This window comes from Lissotriton helveticus, chromosome 1_1 (assembly GCF_964261635.1).
Source record: "Lissotriton helveticus chromosome 1_1, aLisHel1.1, whole genome shotgun sequence".
NCBI lineage: Eukaryota > Metazoa > Chordata > Amphibia > Caudata > Salamandridae > Lissotriton > Lissotriton helveticus.
The window spans coordinates 1636803675-1636821388 of NC_136057.1; the positions used below are offsets into that span (position 1 = coordinate 1636803675).

At 42.5% G+C, this 17714-nt stretch overlaps 1 protein-coding gene across 2 annotated transcripts in view; it reads left to right on the forward strand.

Annotated features, from left to right (window-relative positions):
* The window catches only part of PPP1R1A (protein phosphatase 1 regulatory inhibitor subunit 1A), a 519576-nt gene that overhangs the window by 248584 nt on the left and 253278 nt on the right, over positions 1-17714 (forward strand). For both annotated transcript variants that reach the window (XM_078688653.1, XM_078688644.1), the window contains exon 2: positions 6936-6996. In XM_078688653.1, the coding sequence (XP_078544779.1) occupies positions 6936-6996 (61 nt within the window). The remainder of the gene's footprint in view (positions 1-6935; positions 6997-17714) is intronic.

Consider the following 17714-nt stretch of genomic DNA (forward strand, 5'->3'; position numbering starts at 1 on the left):
ACTATCCCCCAATCAGAGCCCTTGGGCCCAACTGAAGAGTTCATTTTTTACAACCACATAACCTTCACAACCCCCTACTAAAGTGTGAAACACCTGAAGCCTATCTATAGGTAAGACTGGAGTACTAGTTACCACCACCAGTGCACACCTCTGCGGACATCACCATCGCCTTCAGCAATCTAGTATTGCGGCAGGTCAACAGCCTAGCCACAAAACTAGGCTAGCATTTTTGTGTAAACCTACTGCCATACCAGAATGACTAGTATCTTCAGAGCTTGTTGGAAATTAAGTGAACTGAAGTAAGCGGACGAATTCAGCTTAACGTAACAATATCAGCGTATGTGAGATATGTGTTTACTGCTCTTCTTCAGCCTAGTGATCAAAGTGGGTGGGATCGGCAGGGCACAGCATGCCCCTACTTTTTACATTTAAATTAATCCGTTCCCCTTCTTTTTTATTTTTAAAATGCGTCACAGGTCGGCAGAAATAGCGAAGGCCTAAACATAAGGCTTGACCGTTTGTGGCCCTCCCAAGATGGACGGGGTGGGCAGAGAAGGAAAAGGATTATGTCTTTTCCTTCTTGCCCAGAGAAGACAAGGACAGTGTCCACTTCTCCTGCTGCACCGCTGTCAGATGCTCCCTCTCTCTTTCTTCCTCCTATTCCCTCTCTTTCTGTCTTGCTCCTCCTCACTTGCTGAAACCCATTACTTCACAAGATACAGCTCTTACCCTCTTTTTCCTCTCCTTTCCTTCATCCGTTCCCGCGTGAAATGGATCCAAAAACGAATGAAACACTTTTGCTGGAAATGTCTTTTTCTGACATTTTTCTATTCCAAAGTGCAGCCTTGGGACAAAGAGGAAAAAAAGGTTTAAAATACGATTCCCTATAAATGTTTGATTTTTCCAGGATGTTACTTTTTTTAGGCAGTATATTTCTCTTGTCTACTGCATAATTTGGGTTGTAGCTGAAGGCAGTGTGAGTTTCTCTCACTGGGGCATTATGGTGTTCAGTGGGGGAGAGGATGTGGCACTATGGCCAGAGCTGCCAAATTTGGAACTGGGGAACCAGGTTCAGCCTTCATGACCAGTCCACCCAACCTCTCTCCTGAGGAAGCACATTCCCATGCTAGACCTTATAAGCCCCGCTAGGCCTTAGAAGCCCTGGTGTCTTAGCACCAGCTGGTGGACCCTAGCAGTGGCACGTGTGTGTTATCCTTGAAGGCCTGTCCACCACAATCCATACTGAAGTTCACCTCCAGTCTTGCGGGCAGGCCTACGAAGCAGCACACCCTAGAGTAGGGTTCTTCAAACTGGGGGGGGGCCCTAGGGGGCCCTCAAGTGATCCCTGGGAGGGCGTCAGGCTCAGTCCAAAGGTAGCATTATGCTGATGGCAGTGCTTTGTTTTAAGCAGGAAATAAATGAGCTGTGGTAATCGTTCTGAAATGGGCCATCACTAACATCTTTTATTGTTGAATTGTTAGCTGGGAGTATGTTTCAAATAGCAAAGGGCTCCAAATATTCTTCAAAAACCCCACCCCCATTTCTAATAGTCACACTGTTTACATGTTAGTAAGGCCTGCCTGACCAGAAAAGTATGTTTGGCAATCATGTATTTAGTTGCATTTTTAAAAGGGTATCAGAATTTACCAGCAATGTTTAAATACGTTTCATGTTTAAATAAATTGCCAATTTAATAGAATAGTTGGGAAAAATTCTGAGGGGGGCCTGATAAAAAATTTTTTTTCACTGGGAGGTGGGCATAAAAAAGTTTGAAGACCAATGCCCTAGAGCGCCAGTATCTCGGTCACTGAGGTCACAGGACACTTAAAGCCAATCCGCCTCACTCATTAGTACCACCATTGGACTTGTTTCAGCAGTAGTGGTGCAGCTCACCCGGGATCGGCAGTGCAGGATTTGCATGCACACCAAACTAAGCTCGCAAACTTCACAGCCTCTCTGCTTCATTCACAAGCACTTTTAACATGTGCTGCCTGCTTTGGGGGCAATGGAATTATGCAGTTTTGAAGGAAAAAATGTATGTCACAGTGTTGACTAAATTATGCAGCAAAAAAAAGGATGCAGTGAAATGCGGTACATTTTCTGATACTTTATCATTTTGATATTTTTACACATACTAACAGTCTCTGCTAAGATGTTGCCTCATTAGTACCAGTGTAACATACACGTGCAGTGAGAAAGGTGACCAGTGAACCTTTGCATAGGGCCCTCCACTTTGCAGCAACACAAGTCTAAGTTTTTTGGATTCTTTGATCCTTTTGAGCTACAAACATTTTTTTTGTTAAAATCTTCAGATTATGCTGCAGATGATGTATTATGAGGCAAATCTGTCAGAGCTATAATTATGTGGAAAACATTTGCAAACGAGGATATTTTACCAAGCATGTTTGAACTGTTCTGGTGGAAAAATTGAGTTAGAGTTCTGTTAGGAATTCCATGGCTCGGATACAAATGGGCTTGTGATTCCACTTTTGAGCGTATTTGTGACATTCTGTGATTGGAAACGTATCCCACTTTGTGAATATATTCTAATCTCAATTCATATTAAACCTTAAATAAACATGCAAATCCAGCGGTTGAATGAAATAATGTAATAAACTGTAACTGTTCAGTGAAATGCCAAACAAATACTAAAAATCAGGATGTTTTGCACTTTCTAGCCACATCTCTGACTCCGCCCACTGACCCAATTCTCTGGTTATTCCTGCCCTCTCCGTCCACAGTCCCCCAAATTATTTTTCCCCCATTTCGACCACTGCTTTAGCCACCACAATGTCTCTCATTGAATTCATTCATAATCGCCCGAACGAATGCACCTGACAGGTAGCTTTGGGGTTTTGAAACAAAGGCCCTTTTGAAATGTATACTAATATATTCTTTAAGCTTGTCAACAAGAAAGGGTTGATGAAGGAGATAACTGTGGTGCATAAGGGCAAGGTGACAAGTGAGAAGGAAATCTAAAAATATGCAAGAGGGGCAGGTCAGAAGGAGTCTTTTCACAGCGCCTGCTGAGGTTCCCTGGTCGTGCAATCCAGTAGAACGTTCTGGACCTAAAGCTGGTTCTTTGGGCGTGCACATGGGGGAAACAGAGGTCAGTGTGTGTGTAGGTGGCGACACCTGCTGTTCGCTCAACAATGTGCAAACAGCTGGGAGACCTGCACGCACAAAACATGTTCACAGAATTTTCCAGAACAAAGTGCTTCAAATGAAACAAGCGTGAAGTTTGCAAAGTTGTGCAAATGTCACATCCTACCAGATAATTGAAACGTTCACTTGTTCACGTGTGTTTGCTCTATACGTTATCATTAAACCGTGTCTCACAGCAAAAAATTGAAAAGCAAAGATGGAGAAAGATGGAGGCTGACATAGGAAAACCCTGAGAAAATTAGAAAACGGGGATGATAAAGAACATTTAAAAGTGACAAGAAGAGACTGGAAGTGTAGGGTTGTAGAAGAAAGGCAGATGAGGTGAAATCAAAACAAAGCAGCCTTTGTACTTGGCAAAGATGGAATGCAGAACTGCACTGCTTGCGCTTCTCAAATGGAAAATGATATATTATCACAAATTAAGCAGATGGTGTAGGTAAGGAGGGTTCTGAGATCAACTATGGGTTATTAAATAAGCAAACACAGGCTGAAGATCTGGAGAGCATTAGGGGGTGTGTAGATGCCATTCTCTAAGAGCTCCTCGCAGTTTGTTGCAAACCTTGTTTGCATATTCTGAGCACAGAGACATTTGAAGTACTTACCCGACGTTGCATGTAAAGGCTGTTTTCAGAGTGTAGTCTGGAGCAGCATCAACCCGCACCCATAGAGGGCAATTTCTCAGGGAGTCCACGCTGAGGAACGTTAGAAACCCTTTGTTGCTTTGCCACTTAAGGGGGCATATTACCAAGGGCAAGTATCGCCGCTTTCTCGGTGAATTGCGCCGAGAAAGCGGCAATACTGCTAGAGCCCTATTAACAAGGGCATTTTAAAGCCTGCCCCAAGCCCACTTTGCATGTCGGCGATAAACATCGCTAATGACATGCAAAGTGGGCATTCCCACGTCCAACCACATGAAAAATGTGGTTGGAGGTGGGAACACCCTATTATCAAGGAAGGCGATGGGAGGAAAAGACCTGCGATAAACTCATTTATCGCAGGTCTCCCAACGCCTGTGCTGACCAGGCGTTAGGCATTGATAACATGGGGGTGTGGATCATAAAGCTGAATCCACCCCCCCATATTATCAAGGCCCACATTAGCGCGTGAAAACAACGTTTGTTTTCATGCTCTAATGTGCCATATCGCCGACTATCGCCGGATTTCTATTCGCCTGCCTGATGCGCATTGATAATTGCACGCTAAAAAGTCGATGAAATCCCGCGATAGCCGGCGATACGGGAATGTGCGTTGTGCGTTTTCCAACGCACTCCTCGGTAATATGCCCCAAGATTTCTCCCATCTATTTTTCGTGATATTTGGTCCTCTTTCCTCTTTGTAATTCTTCCCACACAAATTAAGGGTATCAAGCACATTATCGCCGCTTTATCGGCAGTTTTCTGGCGATAAAGCGGCTATAATTTTATCTCCTATCTTGATAATATGCCCCTAAGTTTTCCTACAAATAGTAACGCACCTAAATCCGGGGTCATTCCACGAGGTTTTAATGGGCGTTGCCAGAAATTAGGTGCACTATAGTTTAGGATTGTAAGCAGCACAAACGCACCACCCATAACTGCAGAATTCCAGAACTGGAAAGTGCGCTGTATGATGGTGAATATCCAGCAGCGTGGCACATATTGCACCGCCATAAATTTCGGATGAAGTGCATGGCAGTGCGTTATCATGGCTGCCATGTTGCAGAAAGAGACTATTCTCGTTTCACCCGCCTGGGGATGCTGTTTATCTTGACTTCCTTGAAGATCAGACTGATTTAAACGACTACTTTTACCTGATGAAGCCCTGGCTTGCAGGCCACCGGGAAAAACATGTGTCAATTGTTTTCTGCTTTAACCTGCAATCATAAAATAAAAAATTAAAAAGGACAAGATTGCAACGACCATTCTGTTCTAATTTTCTTACTGAAGAATAAGAGTATAACGACAGACCTTGTCACCTCGTGTCTCTTGTACACCAATTTTAATTTTGGGATTACATTAACCTTGAGATTCAAGATAACGCTTGTGGTCACAAACCTATCCACTCTGTGAACATACATCTATATAGTTCAAGGAAAGAAAAGAACCTCCTTAAAAAAGCTGATGGCGCTGTGTAATTAAAACCATAGTTCCCCGTAGACTATGTGTGGGTGAATTATTTTGCAAAATACAACAATAAAAAAACAACAAACCACTTATTAATTATTTTGTCACTTCTGGAAGCTTTCAGTGGTTTCCACAAGTTCACTGGTTTCTTTTGTGGGTCAAATTCTTCAACACCCACCAAATTATATAAAGCCTGCCCGGCAGAGGTGATTTTACAAAAAACGATCAATTCCGTTCTGCATGAGTCTTTGTGATGTAGGCGGGTTCTGCGAATGTCGTGTTTTGTTAAATAATTTCACTCCCCTCGACTTTAAATGTTTTTTCAAGAAAAACGTGCACTGAAACTCTCCAGACTGGTCGCAATAGCGAAGCCCTTCTTTGTAGCTGAGCATGTTCTATTTGAAGCTGTCATAGAGGCCATCCAATCTCAAAAGTTAAAGTCAATCTCAAAGGTTTAACTATGAATTCCAAATACAGGGGTTCATATTAAGCCCATGTTAATTTTTCTCAGCCTTCCGTGTTGAGTTGCCCACTGGTATGGCTGGGAGTCCCCCAAGACTCTTTCCCTCAGATGCATCAACAACCCAATTTGCGATTCCTTAATAGCGAAAAATACAGATTCGCTATTAAGGAATAGCAAAATGGAATACATCAAGAAATCACTTAAAAAATAGCGATTTCTTAGAATTCCTTAATTGCGACTCGCAAATTGCGAGCCGCAATTAAGGAATACCTTCCCATTCATTGCTATGGGCCTAGAGGCCCATAGGAATGAATGGGAAGACAATCTCAATTTACAAATCGCAATTAGCGATTCGCAAATTGAGATTGCGATTTCAAGGGTGCAGGGGTGTCCAAAAGACACCCTGTTGCACCCCTGAAATTGATATGTGCACATATGTTGCAAATAAGGGCATGTGTGTGCGCAACATGAAACTTTAAAAAATGCACTTTAGTGCATTTTTCAAAGTTTTTGCAAATTACCATGAAGTTGTACTCTATGGTAATTTGCGTGCCCTATTAGCGAATTTGCTATTTTAAAAACTTTCATGCATTGCATTTTTCAAAGTTTCATGTTGCGCACACACATGCCCTAAGGGCATGTGTGTGCGCAACATATGTGCACATATCAATTTCAGGGGTGCAACAGCGTGTCCTTTGGACACCCCTGCACCCTTGAAATCGCAATCTCAATTTGCGAATCGCTAAATGCGATTCGCAAATTCATTTGCATTCATTCCTATGGGCCTCTAGGCCCATAGGAATGAATAGGGAGGTATTCCCTAATTGCGACTCGCAGTTTGCGAGTCACAATTAAGGAATTGTAAGAAATCGCTATTTTCTTTGCAATTTCTTGATGCATTGCATTTTGCGATTCCTTATTTGCGATTCCTTATTTTTCGCAAATAAGGAATCGCAAAATGTATGCTTGATGCATCTGGGGGTTAGTGCAGTGTGTTGTGTAGGGCTGACTGTGCAGTTGTTTTGCTCAGAGTAGACACTAGGCTGTTCACCTGACCCTAGCAAAGGTTCCATCCTAAAACCCTACTGGTACGCACCATTACCTATTGTCTTTTAGGGTAAATTAAATATGTTTTCTTTAACTGTTGCAATCTTGTAAACTTGTGATTTATTACTGACTTAGTTCATTTCATTTTGTCATTGCAGATTCGGAGACGTCGCCCAACTCCCGCCACTTTGGTTCTCACTAGTGATCAGTCCTCACCAGGTATGTTTGTCTAGACGTGAGTTTAACCCTTGAGGCCCGCAGTAGCAGATACATTGTGTAATCTTGCCCATATGCATCCTCTTCAGTGAGCACCTATCCCTTACGCTGTGTGCTCTGACGCAGTAAAAATGAAGACAGCGCAGTCGAAACGAATTAGTTTTGAAAACAGAGCAAAAGAGATGTCACCAGAAGAGGTGCAAGGAATCTCAGGGTCCCAGAAAACAATGCATTTTGACTTTATATTATTTCTTTTTTTAAGAAACGGTCGGCCTGCGGCAACTCGCAGGTCCTTTTATGTATTTTGCCAGCACCTGGGATTGAGTTTCTGTGGCAGCATGCTCGCGATGTATCATGGGAAGGATGGCCCATTTGGAACCAGTGGGACTTCCGGTCCCTGGGCCCGAACTGCTGCAGTATGGAGCGTGTAATTGCGCGGGCGTGCTCTGTTAATGGGAGTCACGCTGTGATCCCCTGGCCGGTGGCATAACATAAAGCGATGCCACCCTTGCGAGGCAGTATGCCTTACAGGTGTGCACACGCCTGGATCGGAGCAGTGCCCCCTGAAATATGGGCACACGCTGCACTGCCAGTACTCTGCTGTTTTGGGCCTACGTTAATCCCATTCTAAATTAGTGTCCAGCTCTTTTGTTATCCGACGCCCTTAAATTATCTTTAACGGAGTTTTCTGTATAGTGCTGACCTTGTACCTCTGTGTTTTACAAGCTGTTACATTGTGTTGATTTGTCACGTTTTTTGCACCTATCATGCTGTGGTTATTTGTGTGGTGTATGCTGATTGTATTTTAAGTAGCTTGCCCTGGAGATTCTATTGAATTACTATATACGTCTGTATCTCTGAGATTTTAGGGTTCATGTCTCATTGATGTTCCATGTTGCATCAGAGTATTATGTTCAGTAACACCGGGTTTAAAATATATAGGCCATGCGCTGACGTTTGTTTCTGGTTACTGTGTGCATGACTGTAAGTGTCTCTTTTTTATTCTGGCAGTCTCAGTGTATCTCAACCTCTTCTGTGCGGTTACATCTGCTATTCATTTTCTTTTTGTACTGTTGCAGTTGTGTATCTTTGATTATTTTGTGCAATGTACATTGGGTTACTCAGTACAGCCACACTAGTTATTTTCTTCAATTACTGTTTTTACCTTATGTAGGTCTGTGTATTTCTGTTTTTCTGTACAGTTAGTGTATGTGTCTCTGGATCACCAGAGAGTTTTACATCGCATCTCAAGTAATGCTGTGCATTAGAGTAGCAGGCTGTTAGTGAAGTAAGTGTTTCTTTGGTTTCTATCTGAATGTCTAGGTTACATTGGGAGTATATGTGTAAAATGTGAGTAGTTTGTTCAAATTTCAGTAATATTGAAATAATAAATTTGAATTTCTGGAAAATTAATTGTTATTACGAGCATATCTAATTTTGACTAAATTGTCAATAGCTCCCTGTTGTCCCTTTTTGTCCCTTTTAGTGCTTTTGTTCCGTTTCACCTGGCTACTACAGAGCGAGAGAGATAGAACGAAGAGGATATACAACAGGTGTTCCTAAGCATTCGCGGGTAACTGTTTGAGTCAATCAGAACCCTTGTCCTAGGTCTAGAGCTTACTCGTGGACCGGCAACTTAGAACCAAGGACAACACTTTAGCACCACTTGACCTTAAGGGTAGAGAAGCAAAGCAGCCCCAGGCTTTCTCAACAAGGCGGTGTCGGGTAGAGACCAAGGGTCAGATTTACTGAGGGTCTGCATTGCCGCAGCGTCACTCAAGGCGACCCAAGGCAACACAAGCCCTTAAGTAAGATTTACTAATCCATACAAAGCCACCTTGCACGGATCTGCATGGCTTAGTAAATCCAGAGTAATGCAATACAGAGCAAGTCGTTGCCTTGTGTTACTCTACAGTGTGAGTACTTATGTATGTTTTCAGGAAATATAGCTAGTGTGCTTGCATCTAAGTTTGTGTATTTCACAGCAAAAGTAACTCAAGGTGTGTGTCTACCAGGTGTTAAGTATTAATGTGCCTTGCAGGGTAGCTACTCCAGTGTGTGTGTGTTTTAGGGGATTGCACTAGGATTTTTTGCATATCCCTGCAAGATCTCTGTATGCAAGGCTTCAAGCGGTGCCCCTACAGTAGTGTTTATTTATAAGGCACACAATGTGCGTTAATTTTCTTTTCAGGCAGCATTATACTCTTGTTACTGTTTTGCTTTCTCTCATCCTCGTGTGTACTGGAAAATGGGAGTGAGGAAAGTATTTAATGTTCTTTACTGACCTCTTGTGGCTAATGTTAATTTGATGTTATGTACACATTTCAACTTTTAACTGTATCAGGTCCCTGTGGCTTCTTTCCCTCCTACACTTCTGTCTGTTTACCTTTTCCCCTTCCCATCTCCCGTCTGTGTCGCTTCAAGCAAACGCCACACCAAAACACATGGTAAAAGTAATTGTCATTAACAACGCCAATAGCTCTAACTCTCACAAATGCAGGATCTATTGCATTGCATAATTAAGGGAGAGGAGCATGGCACCCCCTCATCCTTCATGAGACCCCAAGGTCCCATCATTTGGGGCCAATTTTATTATTAAGGCAGTGGGCATGCAGCAACCCTCTCCAAACCTTCGTGAGGGCCTAGGAACCTCAACACCAAGGGCCATTTTACCTTGAGAGGATGGGGGAGCAGCCCCCCTCTCTTCAGAGTAGGTCCCCCAGGATCCTATCCCCGGGACACTACTGTTTTTGTGCTCGGGAGAGTGCAGGCATTCTCCCTAGCAGGAAATACAACTTTGCTCCCACCTACGCAGGGGTACAGAAAGGAGCATTTCCCGGCCAGGTCGGAGCAAATAAATGGATCTAGATCCTGCCAGCACAACAATGTGTGCTTGCTGGGGACTCAACAAGCCTTGGGGGTATTGAGGTTCCTCCTGTGGCCCCCAATGATGTTGCTGTTGACAACACTGTGCTTCACTAGGATGCAAGTTTAAGTTACTTCAGTTAACTTTAACTGGTGAATTTAATTGGTTTTTAGATTTTTGACATGCCATTTAATCTTATTGTAATGCTACTTCAATTTCTTTGTTCAGTGTGATTATATATTCATATATATGCACAAACATATATATATTCATACGTACAGACACACATATATATTTTCACTGAAAAAAATAGAGGTTAAAGTAACCATATAGTTACATGTTGAAATAAGGTAAAAACTAGCACTCACTCAGGAATGTGTGTAGTGCATTTTACTAAATTGTGAAGCTTTCTCCATAGGTCCTAACAGAGGTGTCTTTACAGTGACAAATGTGTACCTGTCAATCTCTTGAATTTCGGGTCCCTTAAAGTTTTTAAGACTGTAATCCCTTTAAGGCTAATACTAAATTGTCCGCAGGTGTAGTAGTGTATTGAATTACTTCAAGTCCACAAATTCTATAGCACAGTGTTACACTGATTGTGTGACGGCATAAGTGATGTCATCAGTTATGTCTTTTGAGATGTCATGAGTGATGTGATCAAGCAAGGCATTTCACTACACAAATGATGTAATATTTGAGGTCATAATTACTGGATTGTGGGGTTTCAAGTTGTAGTTATCTCAGCAAAATTTAACTGGTGCCCATAAGATTTTTTTTGTTTTTAAACATTAATTGTGCTCTTATTTCAAGCCCTACTTATAACGTCACTATAACCTTTGGTTTTTCAGTGAATATATACATATATATATATATTCACTGAAAAAAACAAAGGTTACAGGGGCGTTATATTAAGACTGACATTTGACATGTGCAAAACCAGAGAAATTCAGCAGTTATAGTTAGCTGAGGTAACTATAACTTATGTCCCGCAATGCACTGCTTATGAACTCACATATTTCATCACTCATGACATGATCAGTGACATCCCACATTTTGTAAACACTGGAAAACTTAGTTTGTTTCTATTTTGGAGGATAACGCAACTATATAGGCAATGATGAACTCTGATATCAAAAGGTTTCTTGAACACTGAGAAAAAAAACACTCAAATCCACAAACAATAAACACTGGAAACAGGACAGCCTATTCATATGCTTCTGGTCAGTCTGTCTCATCATTACTCTTTGCCATACCACATAACTTTCCACCTACTTTACCTCTCACATGATTAATCTCTTAACCTCTCTGCCTTATGTATTGCTACTTAGTCTGCCTCATGCATGCATGGTGGGTCTCTTTGTCTTATTCATGGGTGATGTGTCTGTCCCAACCATTGTCAGACACTTTTTCCCACACATTCCCAAATGATGTGCCTCAGTCATACATAATGGCATTGGCAGTTCGGGCTGGACTGTTCCCATGAGGCACAGGGTCAGACTGGTTTGCATATGGCCATGTCTGAACTGGGGTGGCAGAGTGGGCTAAAGAACGGTGATGGATTAAACCCAGATCTGTTGACTGGGTGTGAGTGTTTGATTGGTTCAGATGCTCCGTCCATCACCACCCCCTTTTGTACCACTTTGTTCGCCATAAGTTGGCAGGGTATGCTCAGACGTGAGTCCCTTGCTCACTTTGCCACTGGATTCAAGCAAGCCGGGTTGAAGACGGCTGAAATGCCAGAAACCGGTCCTCGGAAGCTTGTTTCCGGTCCAGGGAAGGCATGGCTTGGCAGTTCGGGCTGGACTGTTCCCATGAGGCACAGGATCAGACTGATTTGCATATGGCCATGTCTGAACTGGGGTGGCTGAGTGGGCTAAAGAACGGTGATGGATTAAACCCAGATCTGTTGACTGGGTGTGAGTGTTTGATTGGTTCAGATGCTCCGTCCATCACCACCCCCTTTTGTACCATGATCAGTGACATTCCACATTTTGTAAACACTGGAAAACTTAGTTTGTTTCTATTTTGGAGTATAACACAACTGTTTAAGCAATGATGAACTCTGATATCAAAAGGTTTCTTGAACACTGAGAAAAAAACACTCAAATCCACAAACAATAAACACTGGAAACAGGACAGCCTATTCATATGCTTCTGGTCAGTCTGCCTCCTCATTACTCTTTGCCATACCACATAACTTTCCACCTACTTTACCTCTCACATGGTTAATCTCTTAACATCTCTGCCTTATGTATTGCTACTTAGTCTGCCTCATGTATGGTGGGTCTCTTTGTCTTATTCATGGGTGATGTGTCTGTCCCAACCATTGTCAGACACTTTTTCCCACACATTCCCAAATGATGTGCCTCAGTCATACATAATGACATTGTTTACATATTGTTTGTCACTGTGACTTTTATTTTGCTGGTTATTGTGTCTCATATATTGTAGTACTCTCTTCTGTATTGCAGCTAGTAACACTATGTCACAGATTAATCATGCTCTGTCCAATACATTGCTGCCCAATATTTATAATTTTTTGAACATAGAAAGTCACTGTATCATACATAGATTGGTATGATGCCTCATTTCTGGCAGGTCACCAGAGTCTTATAGGACCTGTGTACCATGCCTCATATTTACTTGGTTGTTCTGCCTCTTATATATCTTGTTGGTTTGTCTCAGAACACGTTTATCTTACAGATTGTTAGAAGCATCACTCTTTCTAGAGTGTAGTCATTTCTTATGCCTCATGTATTGCTTGTTTTCTCTTCCATTACTGTTAGGAATGGGGTTCTCTAGTTGACAGAGGTAGGTACCTTTGTCCAAATAAGGTCCTTTGCTTCTAGTCAGGGTAAAGGGGAAACACACTTTAGCTAACCCCTGATCCCTTCCCTCCCCCCTGGGTAGCTTGGCACGAGCAGACAGATTTAGCCCAAAGGCAATGTGTAAAGTATTTGTTCTCAAAACACATATTAATACAGTGATAACATCACAAATGGACACCACACCAGGTTAGAAAAATAAAGCCTCTTTATCTAAACTCAACAAGTCCAAAACAACAGATATCCAACATACATGTAATACGAATATTTCATTTCAAAGGTTTAAAACAACTTGATCCATAGAAAATCATGGATACGTGATTTCTCACAAAGTACCTGTAGATGCGTCAAATTTCACAAGGCCAAGCAGCCACAGAGAGGGGAAGCATTGAGAAACAAAGAGATGTGTCAGTTCCTGAGACCTAGGGGAGGCGATGTGACAGTTCTGCTGCACACAGGAGAAGTGATGCGTCAAATCCGGTCTGTAGGGAGAAGTGATGGGTCGACTCCAAGACTGTTCTGGTCCACGGATGATGTGTCACAAAGATTTGACGCACACTTGCGATGCATGGAAATCCGTGATGCATCGATGATCAATAAGGCGTCGTCGAGCAGCGCTGCATCGGTTTTGTCAGCGGTGATCCCTCGATGCGTCAGTTCTTCCAGCCGCGACAGGAACTGCGTCATTTCTGCAGAGGCATGGTGATGCGTGGAGATTCTTCTCGCACAACGGTGCTGCATCGGAACAACAGCCGCAAGAAGAGCGATGCATCGATTTCTTCAGTTCTTCTTTTCTTCCAGCTCCCAGTAGCCGGGACAACCTCCAGAGGCCCACAACTTGAATAGGCACCTCCTGGCAGGTCAGAACTCTCAGAAACAGAGTTCAGAGGAGCTGGGGGTGAAGACTTTGGGCCCCTAACACTTCAGAACAGGAGGCCAGCACACACAGGCCTTGGAGATCTTCTTCAAGCAGGTTCACAGCAAAGTTCCAGTCTTCGTCCTTTCCTTGGCAGAAACAGTACCTGCAGGCCAACCCCACACAGCAAGGGCGCAGTACTCTTCCTCACAACTCTTCAGTTCTTCTCCCTGGCATAGGTTCCTCTTGAGTCCAGAAGTAATCTAAAGCTCTGGGGTATAAGGTTTACTGCTTATACCACGTTTTGTCTTTGTGCTCTTTGTGCAAGGGTCTCTGAGCCCAGTCCAAACCAGTTCTGCCCTCACTGGTGCAGTATTACCACAGGGGGTGGAGACAGCTTTACGCAATGTAGACAGACTCTATTCAGATGCAAGGAAATCTCCTCCCACTATCCCAAGTGCAGTCAAGCCCCATTCAGCGCAGCTCTGAGTCATCACAGGAAGGGCAAAGCACACCCTAACCCCCCCCCCCAGTGGCTGTCTACAGTGAATGCACATCCCCAACCCCTGCCACTCCAAAACCAGACAGTCAATCCACAAACAGGCAGATGCACACAGAATGGCTAAACAAGAAAAGGCCCACTTTCTAAAAGTGGCATTTTCAAACACACAATTTAAAAACCTTCTTTACTAAAATATGTGTTTTTAAATTCTGATTTCATAGAGCCTACATTTTATACCTCCATCTTGTCCCAGTGGGAAGTTGTACTTGTAAGATGTTACAAAGTACCTCCCATTCTATCCTATGGGACAGATAGCCTTTCAATAGTGAAAACGGAATTGGCAGTGTTTCACTATAAGGACACACACCAGTACATGTCCTACTTTTACATACCTCACCCTGCCCAGGGGGGGTACCTTGGGCCTACCGTAGGGGTGCCTTACATGTAAGAAAAGGAAAGGTTAGGGCCTGGCAAGTTGGGGCACTTGCCAGGTCGACATGGCAGATTACAAACTGCACACAGACATTCCAGTGGCAGGACTGAGATACCTTTTCAGGGCTACTCATGTGGGTGGCACAATTAGTGCTGTAGGCCCACTAGTAGTATTAGATTTACAGGCCCTGGCACACTCAGTGCACTTTACTAGGGACTAACCAGTAAATCAAATATGCCAATCAGGGAGAACCAATTGTAATCACAATTTACATAGGGAGCCCTTGCACTTTGACACTGTTCAGCAGTGGCAAAGTGCCCAAAGTATCTACATCAGCAAAAACAAAATCCAGTACAGCATCAAAAATACAGGAGGTAGAGGCAAAAGGTCAGGGGAAACCACGCCAAAGATGCCAAGTCTAACAATTACATATTGCGTTACTATGTCTACTATAAAGCTGTTGGCTCAACCTATTAAGTGGTAGGCATTTTTACAAGTAGATGAGTGCTGCTCATGTCATCTGACATTCAATGTTGTATGAGCAGATGACTTCAGGCGGAGGGAGAGATAGAGATGTTAAAGCGGAGGGTTTAGGAATGTACTCTCTTTTACTTCTTAGGTGAGTTTTTTAGGGGTCTTTTTGAAAGAACTCTGGTAATTCTAATAATGTCCTGAAAATGATTGTACGTAGGGAAATAGCAAGACCATATGTTCCTGCATGTTGTTGAAGGATTTGAAGTAGTACTTCACACTGTACAGCACTTTACTTGTGCCCAACAACATTTCCTTTATGTCTGTAATGGCTGGTTCTTTACTGTATACAGGATCAAATCTGACTGTGGACTAGGAGTAGGTTTAACTCAAAGAAGAGAGTTTGAGATGTGCTTATGGAAGTTTCCCACTAATTTTCGTTTGTTGGAGGCTTGTTTGGTACAGTGATTGTTGCCTGTTTAACCCCTTCCATGCTCATGACGAGCTCAGCTCGTCATGCAGTACACTGCTTGTGTGCTCATGACGAGCTGAGCTCGTCATGAACAATGGGATTCAAAGAAGTTCAGCACCAAGGATGAATTGCTGTAGCATTGATGTGGTTAATGAGTAAATGTTCCTTTGTTGAAGGATGTGTTTATGATAACAAAGGTGTCATTTGTGGGGTATGTGGTCCATGGTTCAAGAGGCATTTAGTGAAATGTCAAGAAAGACACCATAAGGAGTTTTCTACTAGTGTTAAAATTCCCTGCTGAGTCAGGTAGGGAGGCAAAGGCAATTATTGTTTTTTCAGTTTTATTAAAATTTTTCACAGAAAGATTGAGACAGCTATGAAGAAGCGTATAGGTTCTGCTGCGATGAGTGTTCATGCTCCTATGAATTTTTTGTGGTGGTATTAGAACCAATCGGTCTTTTGTATCTGCTTCAGTAATTACTGCTCAGCTATTTGTTTCTTTAGCTGGGGACGTGAAATTTGTTAAACTTCACTAGTTTTTGTATTGATTTTAAGTGTTGGCCTGTACACATGAGATTACCACTTCTTTATATACTTTTTGTTTTACTCATGTGTTTTGTTTTGTGTCTTCAATTGGTGATACTAACTTGCACGTTTACCTCAACCTTACATATCCCCTTGCCCCGTTTTCTCCAAAACCCCTACCTACTAAACTGTGTTTCTTCTTCTGCCCAATGTTATTGATCCATCTGTTCCGTCTTCTTCATTGTCTCGCTCTCTCTCTCGCTTCACTAGGTGGGTGGTAGATGTGAGATGGTGGGTTGGTATATGCTATCCACTAATTAAAATGGGCACCTTGTACCAGTCCACACAACCCTTATGATGTATGAGGTCTAAGATAACCTTTATTGAAATCTATCCTAGTGGTAGCTATGGAGAGCAGCCTTCAGGCTTAATCTTGAAGGAATGTAAAGCAGCTTGTTTTACCAGAATATCCCTCCTAAATGGCTAAATGAAAGGAGAACCCCACAGTGTTTATATAAAAATATGTATGTATTAATATAACACTCTCTACTAGTCTCTATGTGAGACTAGGGCACAAAACACACAATACTGAATCAATAGAACATTCATAAATAGCACAATACACAGCCGGCTCCAGGGGGAGACCGAACCATATACTAAAGAAATGGTATAACAACAACGACTCTACTAGACACAGTGCCTAGAGCATTTACAATTGCTGGGATCCTAGGAAACCGCCCAGAGGAGTGACAGAGGGATCCCAGGGAGGATGGGTGCAGTGAGGAAACATGGATGTGTGCTCCGTACAACTCTTTTGGAAAGTTGCGGTTGGAAAATTACAATTTAAGGATACTTCTAAGAGGACTTCGAGCAAACCCTTTGGAACATAGGAGGTTCTAAGGCTAACCCATCAGGGAGTACCAAACTACCCGTGTTACCTATCCCAGAGGAGCCGGGTGCATAGGTGTCAAGTGGTGTCAGAAACATTTGTTGTTTTCAATAGAGAGCTGCAAAGAAGTACTGCAGCCAGGAAGGTGAGGAGTGTCTGATGGAATCCAAGCCTGGATTCAAGGTGAGAGGAACCTGAAAGCAGAGGGGACAGAGTCTGGGTCACTTCTGGTGACCAGGGGCTCGGTAGTCGAATGCCCACCGATATTGGGTGCTTCAGGTGCAAAGAAGGGTTGCTTGACTCTGCAGCCATGGGGACCTGGAGATGTCAAATCAAATCAAACAAGCTTTATTCGGTATATAAATATATAACCATGAAATCATACTACATATATAAGAAATAAAAGGCAACCATCATAATCATTTCCGGAGAATACAAACATGTGACAGATTTACACGAGAGCATATTTCATCATAGGTGTACGCGATGGTGTCCTTAAAATTTTCAAAAAGTATACAAAAATAAATTATATAAAACTTCACTAAACTCAATAAAATACATTCAGGTCTTAAAAATCAAGACATGACTGGACACTCTTTATAATAACATTGGATCAAAAATATGTAACAGACCGAATTGTGTGGAAAGTTCCCACTAGTCAAGTTCATAATTTAGCAATTCTAAGTGAGTAAGATCCTTTCTCCGTTTAATTGCCATCCGGATAAAAAGGATCACTGCATTGCATATCGATGGGTTTTCCAATTTACTAACATGATTAAAGACAGACTTATAAAAATACAAATTATTTGATATAAAAAGGGGCATTAAAATCTATTTTCTGATGTCCCTGTAAAAGTTACAGAAAAGTATAAAGTGCAAAGT